Here is a 25,114-nt window from a genome sequence, read left to right as displayed (position 1 = left end):
GTGAAACATTTTTTTCCGGCTAATCTACGACCTATCATTCAAATTTATGTCAGGAGATCGCACGTGTTTTCTCTACCGGTTAATCTTACGGTTTGCTCTTGATACATCTCTGCTATCTTTTAAAATACGGTAGACGGGTTATGGGATGTGAATAAAGTACGGTGGCAGTGCGTGTTCGATAAACTATTCCCCACGCTAATAGTCAGGTATTATGCAGTAACAAAATTTGGGGCAGTTTAGCGTATGGGACTCAAATGTAAAATATAATGTTTTCGTTCACTTCTGTGTACTGTGCACTACTTGTTCACTACTGTATATTGCAATTCGGACCAATGATAGAAGTTAATTTTGTCATAGGGAAACAGCGGAATGAAGTCTCTGGGAGTACAGATATTCATGTGTGGTGCGAAAAAGGTACATTTCTCATATTGTTATACAACATATATTAAAGGTCATGTGATTAAATCTATAGGCCACCTCACTCTTAAGTTAGAGCAGCACGTTCTAGAGTCTTCGATATTTTTGGGCAAAACCATACCTGCCTACGGCGTCTAGTAAATGTGGGTCTTTGACGCAGACACTTTAGGAGTGAATTCGCACATCGCAGACGTATTTGTTAAAGCTTTACTGTATTTGTGGGCTTCGGTGATTAACAAGGATTGAATATTTGATTCTCCCTCACTATCCTCTTCCTCCTAAGATCACCTGTTCCGGGCCAACAGAACGGTTGACAATACGTGTTTGTTACTGTTTTGCTAGGGACTCACGTGGGCATTTAGTGTGCAAAGCGCGCGTGCACACATGTTGCGCTCGTTATAACGAATGCGCGCGATATTTCCGCTAAAGAGTGACATCGCGATAACCGTAGTAGGAATGACTTTAACACTAGAGGTTAGTAGCTTAGCAATTGCTCTAACTGTTTCAGCTAAGTCGTCGTGGTCAGTGCTTGTAGCGCTCGCAACAAAGCGAGCCCTTTGAGGATATGTATATAATTGTATTGGTTTATTTCTTTTCAGGTTGCAAAACTGTGGGCACCTATTGCACATCAACATATACGGGTGGCCGTCGAATCCGCAGAAAAAGGGCACGCCACAAAGGCGAGTCGATTTGCGCGGATCTGTGGATCGCCATATGCGCGTATAGAAGAATCGGATGAAATGACTAGCAATAAATTATTATAAAGAAACCGTGCTGTACTTTTATGTTTCCTGAACTTGAAGCGGCACGCTGCATTTGCTGTCAATAAAAAATAATTACTCGACGTTTACGTACGGCCGCAGCTCTGAAGATGATAATATCAGAAGTGGGACGTGTGCGTGGGGGTGGAGCGTGGGGGGGATGGGTCACCTCAGTGGCGGTCAAGTGAGGACGCCTCCTGTCCTGTCCTGTACAGGGCTGAGGGAGACGAGTAAACGCCACAGCAAACAGCAGTGATTGCCTATATTAGACGACCCGCGACGAGAAGGGAGATTGACGGCGACGCGCCTAAGGGGCGCTGGCGAGTGAAGGTCGGAGGATGGGTCTCAAGATTAGGGAAGCCAAAAGAAAACGAAAACTACCAGAAACAAGTGAATTAATTGTCCAAGTAGGTGAACCCTTCCTGAGACAGCATAAGTGACGGCTTGCTCAGTGGTGTCCTCTTTACAGTGTGTTGCGTAGGCTTCGAAAACCTACTGAGTGCACCTGGTGTCCTAACAAAATGGGAGTCCCACCATCCAACACGGGCAGCATCCACAGGAGCGACAGTTCTAGAGCAGGTGTGCTGTATACTTATTTAGGACGAACTTCATGAAGGTTGCGCTTCCTCTGAGGCCGCCACTTGAGCACTGCTCTGGGGCTTTCCCGACCTACCAACGGTCGCAAGCCACTTGCGGAACAAACATCGTCGCGCGTTTCCTGTCGCACGGCGCAAACTTGCTTGCCTTGACTTTTACTCTGTTGCACTGATGAACGCTCCTTAACCTCAGTTATCGACCTAAGCCCTGTACCCCAGTTCCTTCGGCGCAAATGTGTTGCGTCGTAAAAAAATAAACCTGTAGTTCTAAGGCTCTGTCTATTTGTCTCGATTGCTCTTTCTTGTCCGACGTTTCTTGCGCTATTTTTGTTCTATACGCTGCAGAAGAATTCCTGCGGTAAATAACATAAATATACATAGGATAAATATATTTATGACCAAAAACACAAAAAGGAATGAGAAAATACATTTAATAAGTACATTGTTGACGACGTAGCCCATTGGAGACACAAGCTACCTGCGTGTTAAACTTCTTCAGGTACACAAGACAACGGTTGCAGGCCGTTATTGCCTTTATTGCGTATGTGGTGAAGATCTGGAATTATTCTTATCTTAATGCTGTTCGTAAGATCGTTTAATTTCAATTTCGCAATCACGGTAGCACCATTAATTGTGCTATAATAAATGTAGGAGTTGTTTAGCGTTGCAGTCATATGACTTGCAATGCTCGCTGTAGCAAACGAGCTGATGAACGGAATTGTAGGATTAAAACATAGGTTACGTCAAACTTTATATTACTGCGACCAATTTCGGAGTGCTTTGTAGGTTTTACATGACATCTAAGATAGCAGCGTTTGCCGGTTGAAACAGCGCGGCATCTAGTTCGGCACTCACCCATTCCTCACTCTGACGCCGAACGGCCTTGAGAGATAATAGAACTTGTACTCTCGGAGGCCATGCTTTCGGGCCATGATTTCTTCGCCCGAATTCAGACAAGCGGAACGACCTGCACAGCTAAAAGCCGAGGTCGTTCTTAGGGCTTCAAAGGCGTGGGTAGACAAGAGCCTGGACTAATACTACCGTTAGTAGCAAGTTATCAAAGCAAGGTTGAGAGACAACGCTATGTAAAACCGCAAGGAGCCAAAGATTGGCAACAACAGGGACTAGCAAAACGTGACGTCAAAGAGACCATCTATGACACAGCACATACTGTAAATATATTAGGATCTAATACCAAGAACCAAGTGATTTCTTTACATGCGTATTTGCTATCACAGCTGTAGGTGGAATTATATGTGCCCCAGATACGGCTGCTCCTGGGAAACGAACAGAGATCTCAAAGGTCATGCTTTTTATGGATTTAGCTTGGCTAGAATCAGTTGAAATCATCTCCCATCATCATCATTCCTTCAAGAGGGGACGCACATGGGACGAGCAGGACGCACGTATTAGCCGGTGCGTGACCATGTGTGTGAATCAACGGTTTTATATCTAAAATTGTTGGTGTTGATTGTGTGTGGCTTGCCCTCCAACGTTGTAGAATTGCTACCGGTGGTGGCTGTGATCGGCAGCAACGCAAGGGACAGGTATTGAGGTAACAGCCATCCTGCTGAATTACCACGCGCCGTACCTTTCTATGCTTCTCCAGTACGCTCTAGTTTAGGACGTAACCTAACCTTCTATTATCCGCTTGATTTGTGTTTACTTGCGGACTGAGCAAAATGATTCGCTCTGAGTTCGTCAGTTGTGTGGTCGCAGCTTTCGTAACTTTACTTATTTTATTCATCATTGATTTAGACGCAGTGAAGGTCTTGGATGGCAAGGCTAAAGGCAGAACATTGTCTGCCTGACTAAGGCCCTGTCACCCATACATTGCTCAACGGTGAGGTAGCGTATCATAAGATATACTATACACAAATATCAATAGCATGGATTACACATGCATAGCATATATTACAAATATACGTGGATTAACTACAAGAATCATTGTACAACTTTCTAAGTAGAAACAGTTTAGGTCCAACAGAGTAATATGAATAGGAAAAAAAAGAGCAACATTATAATTGATAATTCATTATTCATGCCGCGGTGCACACAGGAGATGCGTTAAAGCACTTACCTTCTATCTGCTCCCCTGCACATTCTGCTCGCCTCCACTGCTCCCCTCCGCTAGCCTGTATTTTCCCTTAGTATACACGGCATGAGATTTGAAAACAAATGTGGAGGCAAAAGGATTTCCTTTTTAGCTAAGGCCATCACCAATTTAGAATGAGTCTCAAGTTTATTGCTTAGTGCGTACGCGTATTTCAGATCGCCGAATGTTCACTTTCAGCGACTGTTTCGTTTCGATGTGCAAGTGCAAACTTGTTTTAGATCAGTTTGTTTCGACCTGTTTTACGCTCTTTTACGATGTTGAGCTTCCTTTAGTTTTTCCACATTCTTCAAGATTGACTTCGTTGAATATGTTAGCTTTTTTTATAACTTTATCTAACATTACCGCCGTGAACGTCCTCCCCATTTTTAGCAGCACCATGTTGACTGTATATAATTGAATCGTTTCTTCTACGGCCGTGAACGTCCAGCCCATTGTTAACAACAGCATGTGTTAACAATGGGTGTATTTGATCTGTATAATAAATCTGTGTATTTAATTAATTCGTTTCTTCACAGATTGAATTTTTCGCTATCTCTCACTCTGCCACCAAATTCCTTTTCTCTTTTCTTCATTTTTCTCTTGCTCAAAACCTTTACATGTGGGTTATGTAAATCATCATTTCCATGCTTTCATCTCCAAGGTTGTATTCGCCGTGGTTGCTTAGTGGGTATGGTGTTGGGCTGCTGAGCACCAGGTCGCACGTTCGAATCTCGGCCACGGCGGCTGCACTTCGATGGGGGTGAAATGCTATAAAACACCCGTGCACTTCGATTTAGGCGCAGATCAAAGAACCCCAGGTGCCCCAAATTTCCGTAGTTCCCCACTACAGCGTGCCTCACAATCAGATCATGGTTTTGGAATGTAAAACCCCATAATATGAAGTAATGTAATCTCCAAGGTTGAGGCTGCATATTACGGCAAGCCCTTATAAATAGGCAAACGTCTGGCCAATCTCGCTCTCTATACTATTGCTTTTAAAACAGAGATTCCTTTGCCTACTTCACTGGTTTTCCAGTGTCACGTCTTTGTTTGCACGCAATTTATGTGTTTTCCGACAAAGTACTGCCAGTGAGAACACTTCTGTTCCTAATAAAACAGTCAATAATTTCATAATACTTGTAATCATAACTTTTATACCTTACGTGTGCTACTCCATCTGTCAGCCGCCTTCTGGATTTTGTACACATAATGTTACTCCATGGGTTTCTAATACATTCAAGCCTCCTTAAAGGCATAGCACATGTTATTCAAGAACTGAATTCATGACAGTACCCACATAGAAATTCGTGGGGGCAAATTAGCAAGGCCATACATTGACCAGATAACCCCTAGGCTTTTTAAATTAAGAGAGCTGGGAAGGAGCAATTTCTACGGTTTTTTTAAACTTCTTGTGTTTGCGCTAGACCATTCTTGTGTTGTTGTGCATGTAGCACAGGGTGTGTGCTGCTGTGACAACAAGTGCTATAGATGCCTAAATGAATTTAGATGTGTTGCACTTTGCTGTACACATGTCATCCCCATTCTTCCACAAGTATTGCACATCACTTTTGTCTTCGCGACATTGCGGTGTCAACTGCCATGCATCAACTGTCAACTGCGCATTTGCCCGATTCAGTGTTTGTATTTGACGTGAGCATTGCAATGTGAGTTTGCAACATGAGTGAACATTGCACAAGATGAAATTCGTGACCTGTGCACTGCATAAGCTTGAACATGAAATTAGAAGTTGCATAGGATGAAAACAAACACAGTTGTGCATATCAAATTCAGTTTAAGGCTTTTGCTAGATTGCAACATGGGCATTGTATCAGTATACTTTACTGGCAGTCGAGTGTAGAGCAAAGTTAGAGAAATAAGGCCGCATTCGTCTAACATGGACACCATATCACTTTGGTTGCATGTATGTATGCTCCCGCACAGGCCTTAGGAGAGCACCGAGGATTATAATAAAGCATGCGGTGCAGGATCTCCTGCACACCCAGGGGGCAGTGGAGGGATCAATGTTGGGACCAGGGGTCTCTGTGGGTTGGAGCCGCCGAGATCGGCGCCAGGGGGTGTTCGCATGCAAGATCGGCTCTTTGCGGTAGCGAACGGCCGATCTTATACACTTTCGACACATACGGAGGTCTCGGTTAGCACCCAACTCACATGTCAGTCCAGGTTCAAGTTATGTTGTCCTCACTGCTCCTTTGATGTCCTGGAGGCACAGCTACACATTGAGTGAAAGAAAAGAAGAGGCTTGCTGGCTGGAATGCCCTGGTACGGTGCTCCCCTGGCTGCTGCAGCGGAGTTGAGCTGGCATTGTGCAGCTTAGTGTGAGGTTGGGGATTCAATTCACTGCCACTGCAGCCGCATTCCGGCCTAGACAAAATGCAAAAATTCTTGTGTATCTGACGTTGTAGTTGACATAAAGAGAAAAATGGAGTTGGACAGGCCGTATAATGCGCAGGACAGATGCCCAGTGGTCTATGAAATTGGGAAATTTGCAGGCATAACTTGCAATCAGCTAATGCAAGATATGCTTATTTGAAGATACTGGGAGAGCCCTTCATACTGCAGTGGACATAATTAGGCTCATCATGGGGATGATGACGAAGACAAAGTTTGCTCGGCATGCTGTGGAGAACACGCTCGGCTCCCAGCTAGATGGTGGCGACATTCGCCGGTTCTGTAGCCATGTTCATATCCTTGCCCATAAGGGCGGAGTTCGTGTCGTCACAACGCATCTCACGTTTGTCAAACACGTATTCACTGGAATTAGACTCCAGTTGATACTTTCTGTACTTGCTGTCGCCAATGTGAGATTAATATATTCTGATGTCTATGGTGTTAGCACATTAGCATTTCTGGTGCCTCTTCACCAAGTGTTATGAAAACATGAAGATGTAGCACTTTTTGTTTTCTGTTGTGCTTATATAAGGAAATGAATCAACATATTAAATTTATTTATGGACACTGCAAATCCTTATGACAGATCTTTGCAGATATTTAAAAACAATAAGAGTGCATACCATTAGCAGAAGAAAACAGACACAGGTATAGTTGCAGCAAAACCATCGTAGTGGCAGAACCAATGGCTTCACGGCATCTGAAAAGATGTTGAGAAGAAAAGGTCTTAGTTAGGCACGGTTGGTGGCTGTTCGTGTATGTATCATGCACATATAGTGATTGTATCAGTGCGACTGCGCATCAGAGATTTGCATTATAGATAGCGCGCAAGTTTGTGCCTACAAAGGCAACACTCTGAATAAACAGTACATGCAGGAAGGAGAACCGAGTGGCTTGATTTTCGTTAGCCACAAGACAATAAGCCAACAGATAGTAAAGCCGAGGAAAGCATAAGGGACGTTATGTGTAGTTTTTATTTGAAGTGTAGGGATGATAAACTAAAGCGAAATGAAAGCGGACAAAAAAACAACCTGCCACCGGTGGGAGCCGAACCCACAACCTCCGCATAATGTGTGTGCTGACTACCAATTGTGCTGCGGCGGCTGCTCTTCTGCATCCTTGGTTATTTATGTGCACAAGATATAGCCCTGGGAGTGTGAGCCACGCCATTCAACGCTTTGGCGGCGGATGTGTGTTTGTTCGTCCACTTTCATTTCTCTTTAGCGTATCGTTCCTACACTTCAATTAACAATAAATTTCCGTGATGCTTTCCTTAGCTTCATTATTTGTCGGGCTGTTGTGGTTCTGGCTCTCGATAAACAAATGGTTCTTTTCATTCTGGCTGTGCTGCCACAAGCACAGGGTTTGCTACTCATTGCACGCTGTCAGAAGTTGGATCAGAACCCATGGCCGCAGTCGTGAACCAGAGCTCGAGTCTGGTTACAGACTACAACCACATCTTTTGTAGTTTGATCTGTAGCGCTTGCCACTCCATTCATTTTCACCTTTCTTGTGATAAATTTTACATTCGCGCATATCTTGGATCTCATTTCTGTTACGGTTTGCCCTTCTGCATGCATATCTTCCTCGGAAGGCCTTTGTTATTTAAAACCGAAATTGAGAAACTGAATTAAGCTTCTAATTGGCCACTGTCTTCATAAACCTTAGTAAACATTCGTTTCCAGTCATATATGCTGCTGTTCGACCTATCAATTCAATGTATGCGCAGAGTTGCAGTTGAGCACTTGGTCGTTTGGCTGCATTTGGTTTGACCTCGCTTAATTCGAAGAAAACAGGCTGTTGCAGATTGGTCATGGAAAATGGCTAGTCGCAAGTATACAGTGAAATCTGCTGTGAGCAGGCTTGGAACCCGAATAGCAATGTTGCGAAATTACAATATCGTTTGCTGGAGACATGCAGTTCTTGTGCCAGTGAGCTGCTCACACGGGTGGTTAATACTTGCTCTGAATTTCGTGGCGCGTCCGCTTCGGTACTATTTTAAAGGGCGCCTTTCAACTGTGCCAAGAATACGGAGGGTCAATAAACCACTCCTTTCAAATACCGCATCATTAATATGGGCATGCTTTTTTCCGATACAGACCATGTTCATAACTGTAAAGCTAGCTCTCCTGGGAGGCAGTTAGCCCAACCAATGGCAATGAAGGAATTTGTCCAAACAGTGCATGCAAGCACAAGTTTCCTTGTGTTATGACGTGGAAAATGTAGATGTGGCTCCCGTGATGAAACCATGCACGAGAGACAATCCCAGACATGTGCAGCTGTCACTTCATGTTCGTTTGAAGGATGACCAGCCCTTCCATTATTTTGGCAAATGTGCAGTGCAGAGAGGTGCACTTGCAAATTATAGAAAAGTACTATAGTGTACATAGGTTTTTGTAACACTTACACTAGTGCATAGTGAGCAGCCCTGGCATAGGCAAGAAAATTTTAGCATTACTTTTTTAAAGACAGGGCTGGGTACTTGTTAGACTCCTGGCTTTATGAATGGTGGTTAGGGCTGTGCTCCCATGCAGCTGGAAAATTTAATGAACAACTTTTCTCGTTTCAAAACACCTCACTTTAATTCGCATCATAGATGCCACCTGCCATGGCAATGGTGCAGTGGCTATGGCTTTGCGATGCAATGCATGAGGTCTCATGTTCAATCTCTACTGTTGCATTCGATGGGGCGGAATGCAAGAACGCTCATGTAGCATGCCTTGGGTGCGCAATAAAGGACCTCGTGCAGTCAAGACTAATCCAGAACCTTCCACCACGGCGTCTGCAACAGCCCACTATGAGGTTTTGGGACATCAAACCTCCCCGCAATTTAGTTTTTAACATCTCGTATGTTTGAAATGCGGTCTAAAAGTTGATACATGGCTTTGCTGGAAGCGTACCCCCTGCACAAGCTGGAGTGGTTGCAATAGGACGCCTGCAAGCCACCTTATTACACCAAACAACAGAAGGTACTACACTCGTGGAATGAAATGTGGCAGGGATATTTTAAAGTAGAACACTCAATAAATGCAATTATGTTGGAGTGCAATGTCGCGCCACTATGCGTCCAGTCGATAAAGGTGGCATGAACTTCGATGTAAGCACAGTGGCTAGAACTATACCCATGTAACACGATCTGGAGATGGCAGGAATTAAATTATTTGTATTAGTCCTAAATTGATGCTTTTCATTCTATGAGAATACACATCACTAGAGTAATATAAATTCTATCAACAAGGACTAAATCAGATCTAAGGCAAAAGTACTCGGACAACATGTTCGTCGTGTGAGTACTCAAAATTTAAAAAAATATATATATTGAAACACATAGAAACAAGTAAAAATTTGCTTATACTAGTTGGCATGAAATTGACCACTCTGGTAATGGGGGCTCTCTCCACACTTTCAGGCCAAGCCATGAGCACCATATTGCACTCAGCCCTGCAGCGGTTGGTTGGCCGGAGCCCGGTCCAAATTTCGGTCCGCTTCTGGGAGCGGAAAAAGTACATCCGGCGCCATGGCTATGAGAGCCCCCTGCTGCCCCCTGGTGAGCTACTGGGAACTGCTATTTTGGGTGATCTTGCTGGTGCTCTGAGTCAACGACATCTGCTATGATGCAGTCACCACAACTCTTGGGACCGACGTGTATGCATGGCACATCCAAAGAAGCTTTCACTGAAAGGCTGCCTATCAGGTTTAGTGCACCCACCATAACGGCTTGGTAGCTATGCTGTTGTGCTGTTATAAAGTTTAGTACCCAGCCATGACATCCACATTTCACTGTGAGAAGAATGCAAAAATGGTTGTGCATCATGCTTTGGGTGCCTGTTTTAAGGAAACTCAAGGGGTCTGTTTTAATGCAGACATGGTGTCTCTCACTCTCTGTATGTTGTGGTGAAATGTTTAACCTCGTCAGTGAAATGGACAACATGCTTGAGGACCATGTTCTGTGTTTTCTTCAGATTTTATTACTTGTGAATCTTACTATGGTTCTGTATCAATGTGCAGTTGCTTTGTGTGTAGAGAACTAAAGGCGAGAAAAACAAAACGCTTCTGCTTTCTTTCTCTGCGCAGAGAAGAGTAATGCATTCCAAGTTTTCTGACAGAATTTTGAGATCTTGTTATATAGTGCTTTTGAATCAGTTTTGTGAAACAAGGATGAACTCCATATTGCCCCAGCAGGGCAGGGCATAGGTGAGGAATGGACTTCATCAATATCACTTGGTGCTTTCTGCAGGTGTGTGCATATTCATTGGATAGTGTGGAAAAGTGTTGTAAGCTGCACAGAATGGTCCATCCATGATCCTGCATGTCGAAGCTCCTTGCTATCAGTGGGAGAAAGAAGCAAGCAACATGCATTTGCTATGCAGCGTAGCATGGCGTTTCTTGATTTCAGGCAGCTGACGGGGCATTTGTTGCATAACAAAGGGCGTCTGAGCATCCAAGGAGTGTACTGTCAAGAACAAAAACTTACGCAGGCCACCAGTGTCACAATAACTGGCTCTGTAACCACTAGTGTAGGTGCATGAACTAGATTTGTTTGATTGAGTAAATGTTTATTGAAGAAAGCCTATCGAGAGAAAGGGATTAACGGGGATGTGCTCCAGCTGGTTTAACGAGCCCATCCCATTAGCATATGCTGGGAGCAAGTTAAAAACTGCATCAGTTCGGTTGGTAGCATTCGCTGGCTTTATTCAGGTAGTGCGGTCGGCGAGTGGTGTGTCGAGTGACTGCAGATGACAGGCCCGAGCAGCGCAGTGAGTATCGCACTCCCAGAAGAGGTGAGCAGGGCAGTTCAGGCCAGCGACAGTCTGGGCACGTGTTTGTTACTGTGGCCGCAGGTGGCTAGTCAGTATAAAGTGCTCTATTCAGTAGAAGACACATAGGATGTGCCAATTGCACAGGTCAGCAGAGTGAATGGCCACTCCTTCATACTCACTCATCCCTATTTTTGCAATCTATGTACCCACTCACATTCCTACTTGTACTTCTTAGCGCTCACTTGCATTCATAGTCACTCCCATTCACGGGTACTGGCACCCGCTCACTCTCATGTTTGTGCCCACTCACCACTACTCACTCATCTACCCTATAGACTCATGTAAGGCCTGCAATTCTTTTTTGCAATTTTAACGAGGTGCAGGCCTTATACGAGACCGGGCCATCCATTCAAATGTTTACGAATACAGGTTCCTGAAACTTTTATGCTTTTCCATGGAATGCGTTCCTAGATTTGTTCATTGCAGCGAGCTTCTCTTCTGTTTCGCCCTGCAACATGGACATTTGTCCTTGACGCTGAAGTTGCAGCTGGCGGTTCACTTGCCATGCCCCTCGGCATACACGACTAGCTTGAGCTTAAAGGGGCCTGAACCATTCTTTATTGAAGTGGAGAAATGCATGTGAAGATAAAATAGGCTATCTGAGAAACAATTTGCCGCAAAAGATACTTCAATGCGTTCAGCAGAAGTGTAGTTATTGGCAATCAAAGACGACCTTTACAGTGCTTCCGCTCCTTCTTCAATGAGTTGTACTGCGAAGGCTACGGTGGAGTGGGGCATGCCCACAATGCTCCGCCTACTGAATGTCACCATGGCACGCAGTTCAAATTTGATTGTGGATGTTAACGTAGACACCACCAGTACTTCCAGTTCTGGCGCCTACAACGCACCAAACGTAAGCCAAACATGGTTGTCCTCACAGAGCTGCAGCGCGCTTAGCGAGCGGACTTGTCACGGCACCCTGCGGTGGCCGTGACATCTATGCTACATAGTACACTGCAGCTACATGCAACTGTATGAGTATGCACAGTGTTTGCTTTGTGCACGACGGCGCTTGAGTGCATGCTTGCGCTCATATGCTGCAGTCTGACTGTGATGTTGACCGGCTTTAGCCTTCACCAGCTTGACAGACGGATAGTAGCAATATTGAACTTGTGCATTTTGAAGCGCTATCATAAGTCTGTCAAGGCATCTAACCAGGAGCGGCCAGGAGCCAGTGCATGCTGGGAAACGTGTGTGCGGTCTGTCCTTAAGTTTGATGTGGTTTGAGGCTAGTTGAGCGTTCAAAACTATAGTCTAAATTAGTGAAACCTGATGGCTACAACACCGATAAGCAGGGCGGCCAAAGTTAAATTCCCACCCGTGCGGCTGCGGTAAGCGTGAGTAGACGATAGTTTGCATCTTACGTAAGTACGTAATTATTATCGTAATTCGAAAGCAGACTTTCACTAACTTCAGCCTGTTTATTAAACTTCATCAACAAATATACACAGAAACAGCAGGAAGAAGCGCACTGATTCGAACACCCTTCTTGGTTGATGTCAGCTATTAGCCAATAGCAGCTGTGTTTCCTGGATGCTTTATTACAACATGAAGCATCCAGAAAGGAGCGTGGAGCATGCTCTTCCTGAAAAGAGAGCGTTTGAGAGAAAGGTGAATTCATGCTCCGCTTGTGAGCTCCACGCGCTGCGCACGACTGCAAAACTTGACCGAGATGTTCAAAGCAGCGTATGCTATCCGCGGACTATGTTTTTTCACCAAGCCTGAGGGGTGGTTCAGGGCCCCTCTAAATGCAGCATCGTATGCTATGGTGTGCCATCAAACGCTTCCTGTCCATTGTTGACTCATGGCAGCAGGCAGATGAGTTGGAGGAGCTAGCTAAGGTGGTTGTGAAAACTAACTGCAAAAAAAAAAAAGGATGCTGCTGATGACTTGTGCACGGACGAACACTGAGGAGCCTGTTGTGGCTGTGCTCTGGACAGAAGAGGACAAAGTGTATCTCGCTATCTAGTAATGGCACACGGAAATTCACTGATTTGCATGCATGGCATCAACCTACTGAACGCCACTGCTTCTCTGTTGGAAATGTTTTTTTCTCCAACTTTTGGGTTGCCAAGTTGAGGGTGCCTCCCGCACGTGGTTTCGGCCCTTGCTTCAGATTTTTCTGCACATGCTTACATCCACTCACATTCACTGAGAATCACCCATGTCCATACTCGTGTCCACTCAGAATCACCACCACTGACTTTCGTTGGTACTCACGTATCTCGGCACTAATTTTTGTGGCTGTTCACGCCCACTCACACCATGGCTAACTCACTAACATTTGATTTCCCACCTGTAAAAGGAGTATTGAGCAAGGGTAACTTGGTGAGTACGCCAACCTATGACTGGTAGCACCTTACAGCTTCAAACTGCATTCTACGGTTACGAGAATAAATTTGTTTTTGTGACAGCCATTCTGCTGAAGCTATCGTGCGTGATATTTCATTAGGCAAACAAGTGACATAGCCATTGGATTGCTTATTCGCACCTTGAGTAAGTCAGTCAGCCGAATTGGTAGCTTGCTGAGGGGAAAAGCAAGTCACTGGTAATAAAAAAAAAGGGCGGAGTTGCTTTTTTTTTTGTTGATAGAGCACAGCTTATTTATTCTGGAATTGTGCCCTTCTGCGGACATAGAATAAGCTTTGGAAAACTGTTTTCAGGATCATGTGTTGTTTGTTGCCTTACCCCGCATACTCGAAACCTTCCAAGTTCATGCTATGGCAGCCACCCATCCTGAATTTAGTGGGACAGTCTGAAGTTCTGAGTGAATGTCCTAGGCCTGAATTGACCCAGTCGGGGGGACCATACTTTCTTTCTTTCTGTTAAATAACAGTCAATGAACCAGATTTCTCTCTCTCTTTTTTTTAATGCCCGACAGCTCGGTTGCACATTCTTCTCTGTGGCATTTTGTTGCATTGTTATAAACATAGAAAATGTGAAGCATTTTCATTTTTGTCTTGCTTCTAGTTCTGTTGTTGGCCCTAAACATTCACAGTAGCTCTATGTGTATTGGTAGCCGTATTAGCCATGTTACTGCTGACCCTTTTTCGTTGTTGGAACCAGTGACTTATCTACAAAAACATATCTTCACTCGGTGACGCTGTAAGGCATCCCAAGTAATCGAGGTTGTTTGAATTACTATTGGTTGGGTACTGTATACTTGCAGTGTATCAAGAAAGTATGAGTACTTCCTTTTTTTGAGTCCTTGACACTGCTTTGTAAGTGTGGCTTTCTCCAGAGAAGATGGATGTTATAAAAATAATTTCAAATCCTGGTTCTTTCTAAAGAAAGAAACATATATTTATGCTTGCATTGCTAATCGGCGTGTCGTAATGTTGCAGCATCATTGGTGGTTCCATTTACGGAGAGGTGGCAAAATTTTGGTTCCAACTAGGAATTGTTTTTATGCATTACTCAAATAAAAGTGAACTAATTTAAAAAGGCCATTGTGCCAATGAAGGTATGACAGCAAGTGGGAAACACAATTTTCCGCAGAAAATTCTTTTTTTTTTTTTGGCACGATTAGATGTTAGAACACTTTGCAGCAGACATTATGTTTCTCTGCTGGCTCAGTGAAGAAATAGAGTGAAAGCGGTAACACCACACAGTGCCTGTTAAATCGAAGCTGAAGGTACTGGTCTGATGTGTTACATAAAAAAATGCTGCAATTGTATAGTACAGTATATTCTTCTTTTTTTTTTTTGTTAATATTATGCTTGAAAAAGTAATAAGGTTTGAAAAGTATTCGCAAAATGTTTCTATCTCTGATAAACTCTGACAAGAAGCTTGAACTGTGTTCAAACATGTTTATACTGTCCTGGCTTTCTGGGTGTCAAATAAATGGCAACTTACCTTTCGTTGTAGTGTTTATGCACTGTAACTTTCCAGTTTATGCTAGTAGTATTTACTGTATGGCGAAGTGCGACGGCGTGGGAAGTGAAAGTTTGTTGGGATGAATGGTCATCGTGCATGAAGGACCCGTTGGGAAGAATGCTTCATGGAGTGCTTTGAAAGTTCATAATTCATGTGGAGAATGGCTGCGGTAGCCTGAAATAAAGCTCTACACTGGAAGGCAATTATTACAGTTCTTGGCACTTTATCAAAAGATGTGTTACCCTGAATGTGTGTTTCAATACAGTACAAGTTGGCAAGGGGCTATCAAAGATGCCTATTTGAACCTTCTCATTCTCAAGTTGATTGTTGTATTCATATAGTAGGTTGTGGCCAAGTACTGCACCAGGGTGGCCAGTCCTGCTCTGGTGAGGGAGTGCGTTACCGGTTCTGGTCACCGGGATCAGGCCGCACTCCAGGCCTGTTTATGCAATTTTATCAACAGGCATGTTTTTTTTTTTTGATCCGGTGGGAAATTGCGCGGCACCGAGATTCGAACCACTGTCCTCTTGAACGCGAGGCGGATGTTCTACCTCTACGCCACTGCTGCACTCCGGCCGCCATTGGAATCTGAACCTGGCAACGTTTAACACTAGAACGTTATCTAGTCAGGCGAGTCTAGCAGTGCTATTGGAGGAATTAGAGGGCAGTAAATGGGATATAATAGGGCTCAGTGAAGTTAGGAGGCCAAAAGAAGCATATACAGTGCTAAATAGCGAGCATGTCCTGTGCTACCGGGGCTTAGCGGAGAAACGAGAACTAGGAGTCGGATTCCTGATTAATAAGAGTATAGCTGGTAACATACAGGAATTCTATAGCATCAACGAGAGGGTGGCAGGTGTTGTTGTGAAACTTAATAAGAGGTACAAATTGAAGGTCGTACAGGTCTCCGCCCCTACATCTAGTCATGATGACCAAGAAGTCGAAGGCTTCTATGAAGACGTGGAATTGGCGATGGGTAAGGTCAAAACAAAATACACTGTACTGATGGGCGACTTCAATGACAAGGTAGGCAAGAAGCAGGCTGGAGACAAGTCAGTGGGGGAATATGGCATAGGCACTAGGAATAGCAGGGGAGAGTTATTAGTAAAGTTTGCAGAACAGAATAATATGCGGATAATGAATACCTTCTTCCGCAAGCGGGATAGCCGAAAGTGGACATGGAGGAGCTTGAATGGTGAGACTAGAAATGAAATAGACCTTATACTCTGCGCTAATCCTGGCATCATACAGTATGTGGACGTGCTCAGCAAGGTGCGCTGCAGTGACCATAGGATGGTAAGAAGTCGAATTAGCCTAGACCTGAGGAGGGAACGGAAGAAACTGGTGCATAAGAAGCCGATCAATGAGTTAGCGGTAAGAGAGAAAATGGAGGAATTCCGGATCTAGCTACAGAACAGGTATTTGGCTTTAACTCGGGAAGACGACCTTAGTATTGAAGCAATGAACGACAGTCTTACGGGCATCATTAAGGAATGTGCAATAGAAGTCGATGGTAACTCCGTAAGACAGGATGCTAGTAAGCTATCGCAGGAGACGAAAGATCTGATCAAGAAACGCCAATGTATGAAAGCCTCTAACCCTACAGCTAGAATAGAACTGGCAGAACTTTCGAAGTTAATCAACAAGCGTAAGACAGCTGACATAAGGAAGTATAATATGGATAGAATGGAACATGCTATCAGGAACGAATGAAGCCTAAAAGCAGTGAAGAAGAAAGTAGGAATTGGCAAGAATCAGATGTGTGCGTTAAGAGGCAAATCCGGCAATATCATTACTAATATGGATAAGATGGTTCAAGTGGCTGAGGAGTTCTATAGAGATTTATGCAGTACCTGTGGCACCCACGACGATAATCGAAGAGGGAATAGTCTAGAGGAAATTGAAGTCCCACAAGTAACACCGGAAGAAGTAAAGAAAGCCTTGGGAGTTATGCAAAGGGGGAAGGCAGTTGGGGAGGATCAGGTAACAGCAAGATTTGTTGAAGGATGGTGGGCAGATTGTTCTAGAAAAACTGGCCCCCCTGTATACGCAATGCCTCATGACCTCGAGCGTATCGGAATCTTGGAAGAATGCTAACATAATCCTAATCCATAACAAAGGGGACGCTAAGGACTTGAAAAATTATAGACTGATCAGATTACTATTAGTTCCCTACAAACTATTTACTAAGGAAATAGAATCAGGAACACCTTAGGCTTCTGTCAAGCAAAGGACTAGGCAGGATTCCGTAAAGGCTACTCAACAATAGACCATATTCACACTATCAATCAGGTGATAGAGAAATGCTAGATGATAGATTATAGAGAAATCTGGTAGATTTTAGCTCTCCTAATGCTTTTCTGAGCACTGGAAGCATTCCACATCCTATTTGGTTTATTTGCTCAAAACTCACAAATTTGCAGTTATTTTGTATACCTACAAGTGCAATTCCTTTTTTTTAGTAAAGATTTGTAATGAAACTTTGGGCCTTTGTTTATTGCTTAGTTGTCTGTGCAACGAACCCCAAAAAATAACATCTTGTGACAACTTTTGATGTGGATGCAATTTATAGCAAGGTATAGAAGGGCATATTTTCTTGGTTATTTCAGCAGGATTCTTCACTTCGAGGATTCTTCAGATCTTGCTAGTTTTGGTTCGTTGCACAGAGCAATGTATATCTGTAACTGCGAAGAATTGTTTTGTTGGATTGAACTCAGTTTAAGTTATAAGAGCTGGCCTTGGGGGGTAGCCATAATTTTGAACAATTTCATTATAATAAGAAAATATGCAAATGTTGTACACATATAACACTTCAATTTACCTAGAAAAAATATGCTACAGGATAAACTAACAATCTGTATTCTTGCTTCCTAAAGAAAGGAATTCAATTGCCATTGAATCCATTCTTTGGAGATTATTGGTGACGTTAATGCGATTAGCATTATTTCTTATAATGAGTGCATGACGCAAAGTGGGTGAAGTTCCCAAGGGATTCTTATGGTATTTCATATCCAGTGGCCCAAATGCATTCAAGCGATTTGCCACGAATGGGTACACACCCAGAGACAAAGCTGGCACGTAAGAGTTTACATGCGGACTTAGGCGCTATGTGCATACTGCAAAAGGGGCGATGTTCTCAGAGAATACTAATCATATTAAAATTTTGCTTCAGAATTTGGCGTCACAACATAAGGGCCAATTCTGTTAAAGCGATTTCCATTTATGGAGATTCCACCCTACTTGTACGACTTTGGGGAAAATGCAATCTTTTTTTTTTTCTTTCTTTCCGATTCTGCTGTCGTCAGGGTACTTGCCGCGGCTGCCGAAGGAGCACAAGAAGCTCAGGACCCAACCCGTCTACGCACCCAAGGATGCCTGGTGTGAGCGAAGAGCCCTGTTTGGCCAGAATGACTACATCGGTGAGTGGGCAGGTGTCTTCCAGTAAAAAACGGGCAAAGGTGTGTTTGTTTCTGTTACATACCAGCCAACTCTCCAGATTGGTCGGGAAAACTCCTGAATGTCGGCCAGTCCTCCCCATTGTACAAACATGGCCATCAATCCCCCGCAAAACTGCTGAAGCCCCGCTAAGGGAAAAAAAAAGAAGATTATGCAGCACAACCACATTGTAATTGCTGTTATGTGATATATGTAGCTAGCCGAAGACAGGTTTAAATCCTAACTATTTGTGTGTAGGCAATGTAGGCCTAACTAGCCTAACTCGGTTCGTTTCAGATCGAAAAATGCGTTGAGGAGGGCATGTGAGACAAAGGATTTACAGTGTGCGTTGCCTCATAGCTGGTACAGGTGTGTTACCCAGTGAAGCTGGAAGGAGGCCACTGTCATAGGACATAGTATGTGTTCTTTAATCATGCACGTGCACACAGTGCGAGCACCGAAACGTCTATTGACAATGCTGGTGGCCATTCAGAGCTGTATCTGACGTTTCTGTGATCCATAAAAAAAAAACAGTGACAAACAGTGACAGGGGAAACTCCTGAATGTCGGCCAGTCCTCCCCATTGTACAAACATGGCCATCAATCCCCCGCAAAACTGCTGAAGCCCCGCTAAGGGAAAAAAAAAGAAGATTATGCAGCACAACCACATTGTAATTGCTGTTATGTGATATATGTAGCTAGCCGAAGACAGGTTTAAATCCTAACTATTTGTGTGTAGGCAATGTAGGCCTAACTAGCCTAACTCGGTTCGTTTCAGATCGAAAAATGCGTTGAGGAGGGCATGTGAGACAAAGGATTTACAGTGTGCGTTGCCTCATAGCTGGTACAGGTGTGTTACCCAGTGAAGCTGGAAGGAGGCCACTGTCATAGGACATAGTATGTGTTCTTTAATCATGCACGTGCACACAGTGCGAGCACCGAAACGTCTATTGACAATGCTGGTGGCCATTCAGAGCTGTATCTGACGTTTCTGTGATCCATAAAAAAAAAAACAGTGACATTTTTTGTTTTATCTCTCCTCGGCGAACCTCCAGAATTTCAATGTCCCCAGGTTGGCAGGTATGCTGTTATCATTTTCATGTCTGTAGTTTTACACCTTGCTCACAGGAAACTTTCACGAAAGAGCAATCCTCCTTTTTCTCAGCGCGACGGCACATGCGCCCTGCCCTGGCAGTTTTGAAAAAGTTGTATGTGCAGCTGCGCTGCCTGATCTCAGCAAAAAGTCTCAGAAAAAAAAAAGAGAAAGTGCAGGGATGCGTACTGCTGCAAACACTCGTTTCATCGTCGGCCTATTTTTATGTCCACTACGAGATGAAGACCTTTCCCCAGCAATCTCCAATAATCCCTGTCTTGTTCTAGCCAATTCCAACTTGCACCTGCAAATTTCTTAATTTCATCACCCCACCTAGTTTTTCTCATCCCACCTAATTTTGATCACTCTTCCCTTGGCACCCATTGTGTAACTTTAATGATCCACTGGTTATCTATTCTATGCGGTAAACGGTCCGCCGAGCTCCATTTTTCTTTCTGGTAATGTCAACTAGAATATCGGCTATCCCCATTTGTTCTCTGATCCATACCGCTCTCTTCCTGTCTCTTACTGTTATGCTTAACATTTTTCGTTTCATTGCGCTTTGCGCTGACCCTTGATCTCGAGCTTCGTTGTTAACCTCCAAGTTTCTACTCCATGTGTTAGCACCGGTAGAATACAATGATTGTACATTTTTCTTTTCAATGGCAGTGGTAAGCTCCCAGTCAGTATTTGGTGACGCCTGCCATATGCACTCCGACCCGTGCCATGTGCCACATTACAACTCTACCGGGGGTAGCTCTATCTCCAGTGGGTGCCAAAATGTGCGTAGTGTAAGACTGCGACTTCACCCTAATTCAGAAAGCGGCCAGGACTTTCTCCGAACTACTGAGTGCTTCGAACTGCACTGTGAGCCATTTAGTTGCCGCCTTTCATTGACGGCTAGAAAATTTATCGAAATACCCCTGTGCTACAAGGGGGCAGCACTTTAACAACATCAGGTTGGTGACGAAGTCTTCTTGCAGCGTCAGCCCTCAGTTGCTGATTGTGGCAGTGTGTGCCTGGCTTCACGTGCTCGTTTAATAAGGCGCTGTGTAGCACTGGTTCAATATGAGGCAGACAAGACACCAAAGATTGGCCGACTATTGAATGTGTTTGTCCATTTTGTCATACCAGGCCGACAATGCAACTGACAAGGGCTAGTTGTAGTGCAACAGGCTTTTTTGTTGACGGCGCCGGCAAAACCAATGTGCCAACCATTGTTCAACCAAACCCTGTGCGATCTGCCGTCAAACCAAATACATGAAAGCCGCAGCGACTTCCATTGTGTATATAATTAATTGCACACAACTTATTGTCACATAGTAGTGACAGTGAAGAAAACAGCAAAACTGGGAATGATGAAGCTAGCGTTTTATTGGGCAAACTTGTGCCCTCAAAACAGGCTACACTCAAACAACAGCAACAGTGACGAACACAGTTGGGGATTGTCGAAAATTTGATCTGCTGGTCAAGCGTGTCGGTTCTATGCTCGAGTCATCGTACATTCCAGAGTAATCGCTAGTGCCCGCATGTCTTCCAGAAAGTTCACCATTCACATTGTGCATACATGCAATCAAATTGCACAAGGTTCGGTGACAACAGACAGCGGATAGAACCATCGATAACATTCCAGAAACTTCCGATACATGCAGGCACCTCCCGCATTGAGCGATAACATTTGTTAGACGGAGAAAAGCGCTCACCCGAAAAAGATAAACAAGGCAACGTGTCAGTAGGAGTCAGAACATGCCTTTGAAGTTGAAATGCATGAGCTTCAGCCCTCTCAACCTGTACGCATGAAATTCGAGCTAATGCTGATCCTGTTTAGCAAAGGTTAGGCCAATAGAATGGAAAGGTAAGCAAGTTAGGATGAAGGAAACTGCTTTTATGGTTCAGTTTTGGCCTTAGCAATTTGAAATCAACAATTTTTTACTTCATACGACACATACACAATACGCAGGAAGTTGCAAGACAGCACTATGCCAACATCTGTATGTCACCGTTCCCGAACGCGTCCGATTGCATTTGCTGCATAGATGAGTGGGTCTGTACATGTTATTATGCTGACACGTTTTATTTCCAGCGATGCGCTACCATGTTTACTCGCATAATGATAGCTTTTTTTTTGTCAGAAAAATTGATGCAAATTCAGGGGTGTGATTATTACTTGGGTTAAATTTTATGCAAAAATAAAAAATTTTCTTTCATCCTGCATTTGCTGCAGGATGGCAACAGGTTAACAAACAGGCGCTGCCGCTGTAGCAGTGCGGGATACCGAAACAAAACTGACGGCCGGCGGAGCAAGCCGAACGTGCCGAACACAATTTTTCTTCTTCTCATGACTGCATTACAGGAATTGAAACAGTTTCTTCTGTATCCGTAATGAATAATATTGTTAATAACAGCAAGCTTGCGGCAATAACGTAGCCATGTTCACTTTGAGCAGACAGAAACAGATGGGCGCGCTTAGCTGCCAGTGACATAGAAACATGTGGCGAGCATGCTGCGAAAACTGCGGCATTTGTCTTCACTACTATCCTAATACGGCACGTTTCCGCTAAGGGTGGGCGAATATCTTAGCTGTGTCACAAGAGTGTATGAATAGTGTGCAGTTCTAACATGTCAGTGTAAGCGTGGCTACTATCGTTGCCGCTCGCAATTTGTTGCGTGCCGACGAATGCCGACAAATGCAGACGAGAGGAATCAAAAGGTGCCTTTTTTGTTGTTGTTGTTGACCACAACCATTATAAAGCCTACAAATAATACAAAAATACAAAAATAAAGCCTACGTTTGGTTGTAACTTTTGTTTCTTTTTTTTTAAATGGAAGTGCGGAAAGTGATGAAAGGAATGAAATGGGGCATCTGCGTAAGTATGTATTTGGTATGTCTTGAAGGGTCGTCTGCACAGCATTCGACAGATGGTAAGCACGATCATCATTAGCTAGACTTGGCACACTACGTATCGCTGCGGCAAGTTCGGGGTCTGATCATTATACGGGAAAGAAAAAAATTTAATTTTGACGACAAAATTCAGGGGTGCGATCATTATGTGAGTGCGATCATTATGAAAGTAAATGTGGTATTTACCCCTGCATCAATTAGGAAATGAAAAAGAGATTGTGCATTGGGTACAGCATCGCAAACAACCGCCTCACTGAGTTATATGAACGGTGTCAGCGATGACATCCACGTTTCTGCAAGAGAACTATACGGCCTATAAATGGGAGATTATGCGAGCACAGTTTTCTCTGATAATACTTTATGGCACGCACAAACTGTAACTATGAAAGTTAAAGCATGGAAGTTAAAAAAAAGCGGGAATCAGTAATAGCAGCCTGTAATATATGTCTGGATGACAGTTGCAGTTGTTTAAGTGGCTCGGCTGCCCATATTGACTCGTCTCAGGGTGGAACAACCTGGCTACACACACGTAGATATGTATGTATTGCTACACTGTATTGCTACATTCCATATCAACAACGTGCCGTTTCGACAGTATTTGAAGCTAACAACAATCTGTGGTTGTAGATGTCAATGTAAACAAATGCATTGCTTTGGTAAACCCAATGCAGAAAGCTGTCCTCGTAGGCTTTTTGAATGCACGGAATGTCTGAGGATTGTGCAAAAGGAGTACAAAAAACAAGGTGTAAGTGCAGAAATCAGTGACAACAAACTCCAAGGCAGCCACTGTCGGCAGACGACACTCAGCATCCTGTTATTGGCTGCACTGTCAGTGTGATCAGGCCTGTTCACCCAGTAGTCGGCATTGCTTCCAGGACCAACATGCTGCCCCGGAGAAGCCGTTAAGCCTTTTAGGGTAGATTTTTTTCGCCATATGCGACCGCCCAGGGTCAATTTTTTTTATTGCAGATTACAGTTCTTAGAGACTTAATTCGGAAAAAAAAAAGATTACCGTAATTTTTCTAGGGTGACTGTAAAATGAGAAAAAAGATATATTGTGTTGGTATATATTGCCACCTGGTGTTTTGAGCCAGGGAACATTCAGCATTGTGTGCCCAGCAAAACGGCGAAGAAGACGACAAAGTCGAAGATCCCGCGCCAGCTGGAGAACCGTCGCTCAGTGCTTGGCATTTTTCATCTCTGGCTGATCCTACTGTCACTTATTCTTGTGCTAGAGCGTGACAAACTGGTGGAGGTGCTGGGTAATTTAATCTATGCACCACACCCCTCCGAGCAGTAGGAGCTCCAGCCCCTGTTACGAACTCCAACCGGTGCCACCAGTGTTACGACACCCAACCGGTGCCACCAGTGTTACGACATCCAACCGGTGCCAGCAGTGTTACGACACCCAACCGGTGCCACCAGTGTTACGAACTTGTACCGCTGCACCACTATTACGACTTTGTGGTCCCGTAGCGCTCGTCACCCGTTTCGTGACAGAGCGTTGGTAGCGAAGACTCCGAGCCAGGCGTCGATGAGAATAACGAAAGGGATTTTATACATTATATACAGGTCATTGTACAGGACAAGATCGGATCGGCACTGGGGCCGAGAGCTCACACAAATGCGACTGTTCCCGCACGACGGCGTCCGGCGAAAACGCGTGACACATCTCACCCCAGTCGGGAGCGACACTCTCTCCCGGTGGGTCGGCGGATCCTGTTTTTCAGGCGGCGTGTCGCTGCTTTTATAATCCCCGAGGAACCATTGTCACTCAAACGGCCCAATACAAAGTCAGCACACGACGGTCGTCCGAGGGGTCCAACCAGCGACCGCGCTGGCCACCCAGTTCAAAGTTCGCGCGCGCGGTGACCTCCAGGCAAGGGAGGTGCGGCGCCGGGCTGTCTGGCACACGCCGACACGTCCAAACATGCGGCTCGCCGAGGCTTCTCCCGCAGCCCCCGCACGACGGCTCAGCATCTTGACTTGTGAAGGGAGAATTAGGGCGCTCGCAGGATAGATTCCGCATCTTGCAGATTCGGAATCTTGGCTTGTGGTAATGGCACAACAGCATCCCCGCCCTCAGATAAGGCGCCGGGAAGACGAGCTGCCTCCACGTGGCTCGGATGCCAGGCGCGCACGTTCGTCAGGCTCGTCCAAGTTCACGTCCAGTGTCGGGACGCCAGGTAACTTCACGTGCCCAGGTCCGACTCGCCAGGACAGGAGCTCTGCTCACCGCGTCGTCGCCAAGGCACCTTGACCAGCTCCGCTCGGGTCGTTCCTAAGACCTTGCTTCTCGCCACTGGTCCCGCTTGGTCGTTCTGCAGCTTGCAAAACCGACCGGCAAAAGGCAACACCCAACACGAACAAGTGCCCTCTGTCTCCCGTCAAACACCAGACAAGGCCATAATCCAAATCAACCTAACTAAATAGCTATCCCCCTTTTGCTCCCGCTGCAACAGGAGGCAGGTGTACGATCTAGTACACAAGGCTCAAGCAACCAGTTTTCAAATTAACAACGCAACAAAATAGACAAGAAACAATTATTAATCAGCAATAATAATTACAAATGGAATGGTCCCCTTGAAATCGCTTTGGACCGAAAACATACTACTGAGGAAGCAAATGAGGTCATTCATTTTTCCCGGCGATATTTTCGCGGAATCTGAAGCTGCTTATATTTGCGACCCTGCTTATCCGTGTAGCGGCG

The 25,114-nt window shown here is 44.6% G+C and overlaps 1 protein-coding gene across 4 annotated transcripts in view; it reads left to right on the top strand.

The window, feature by feature from the left end:
• The window catches only part of mRpL51 (mitochondrial ribosomal protein L51), a 58,352-nt gene that overhangs the window by 12,775 nt on the left and 20,463 nt on the right, over nt 1-25,114 (top strand). Inside the window, exons 1-4 of one of the 4 annotated variants that reach the window (XM_065444023.1) lie at nt 3,149-3,190; nt 3,276-3,329; nt 9,688-9,825; nt 18,280-18,393. In XM_065444023.1, coding sequence (XP_065300095.1) covers nt 9,696-9,825; nt 18,280-18,393 — 244 coding nt within the window. In that variant the 5' untranslated portion in view covers nt 3,149-3,190; nt 3,276-3,329; nt 9,688-9,695. Of the gene's footprint in view, nt 1-3,069; nt 3,330-9,687; nt 9,826-18,279; nt 18,394-25,114 lie in introns of those variants that run through there. The other 3 variants (XM_065444024.1, XM_065444022.1, XM_065444021.2) reach the window with 3 other exon arrangements.

Source organism: Dermacentor albipictus, chromosome 2, assembly GCF_038994185.2.
Source record: "Dermacentor albipictus isolate Rhodes 1998 colony chromosome 2, USDA_Dalb.pri_finalv2, whole genome shotgun sequence".
Lineage (NCBI taxonomy): Eukaryota > Metazoa > Arthropoda > Arachnida > Ixodida > Ixodidae > Dermacentor > Dermacentor albipictus.
This window is presented reverse-complemented; position numbering and strand designations above follow the sequence as displayed.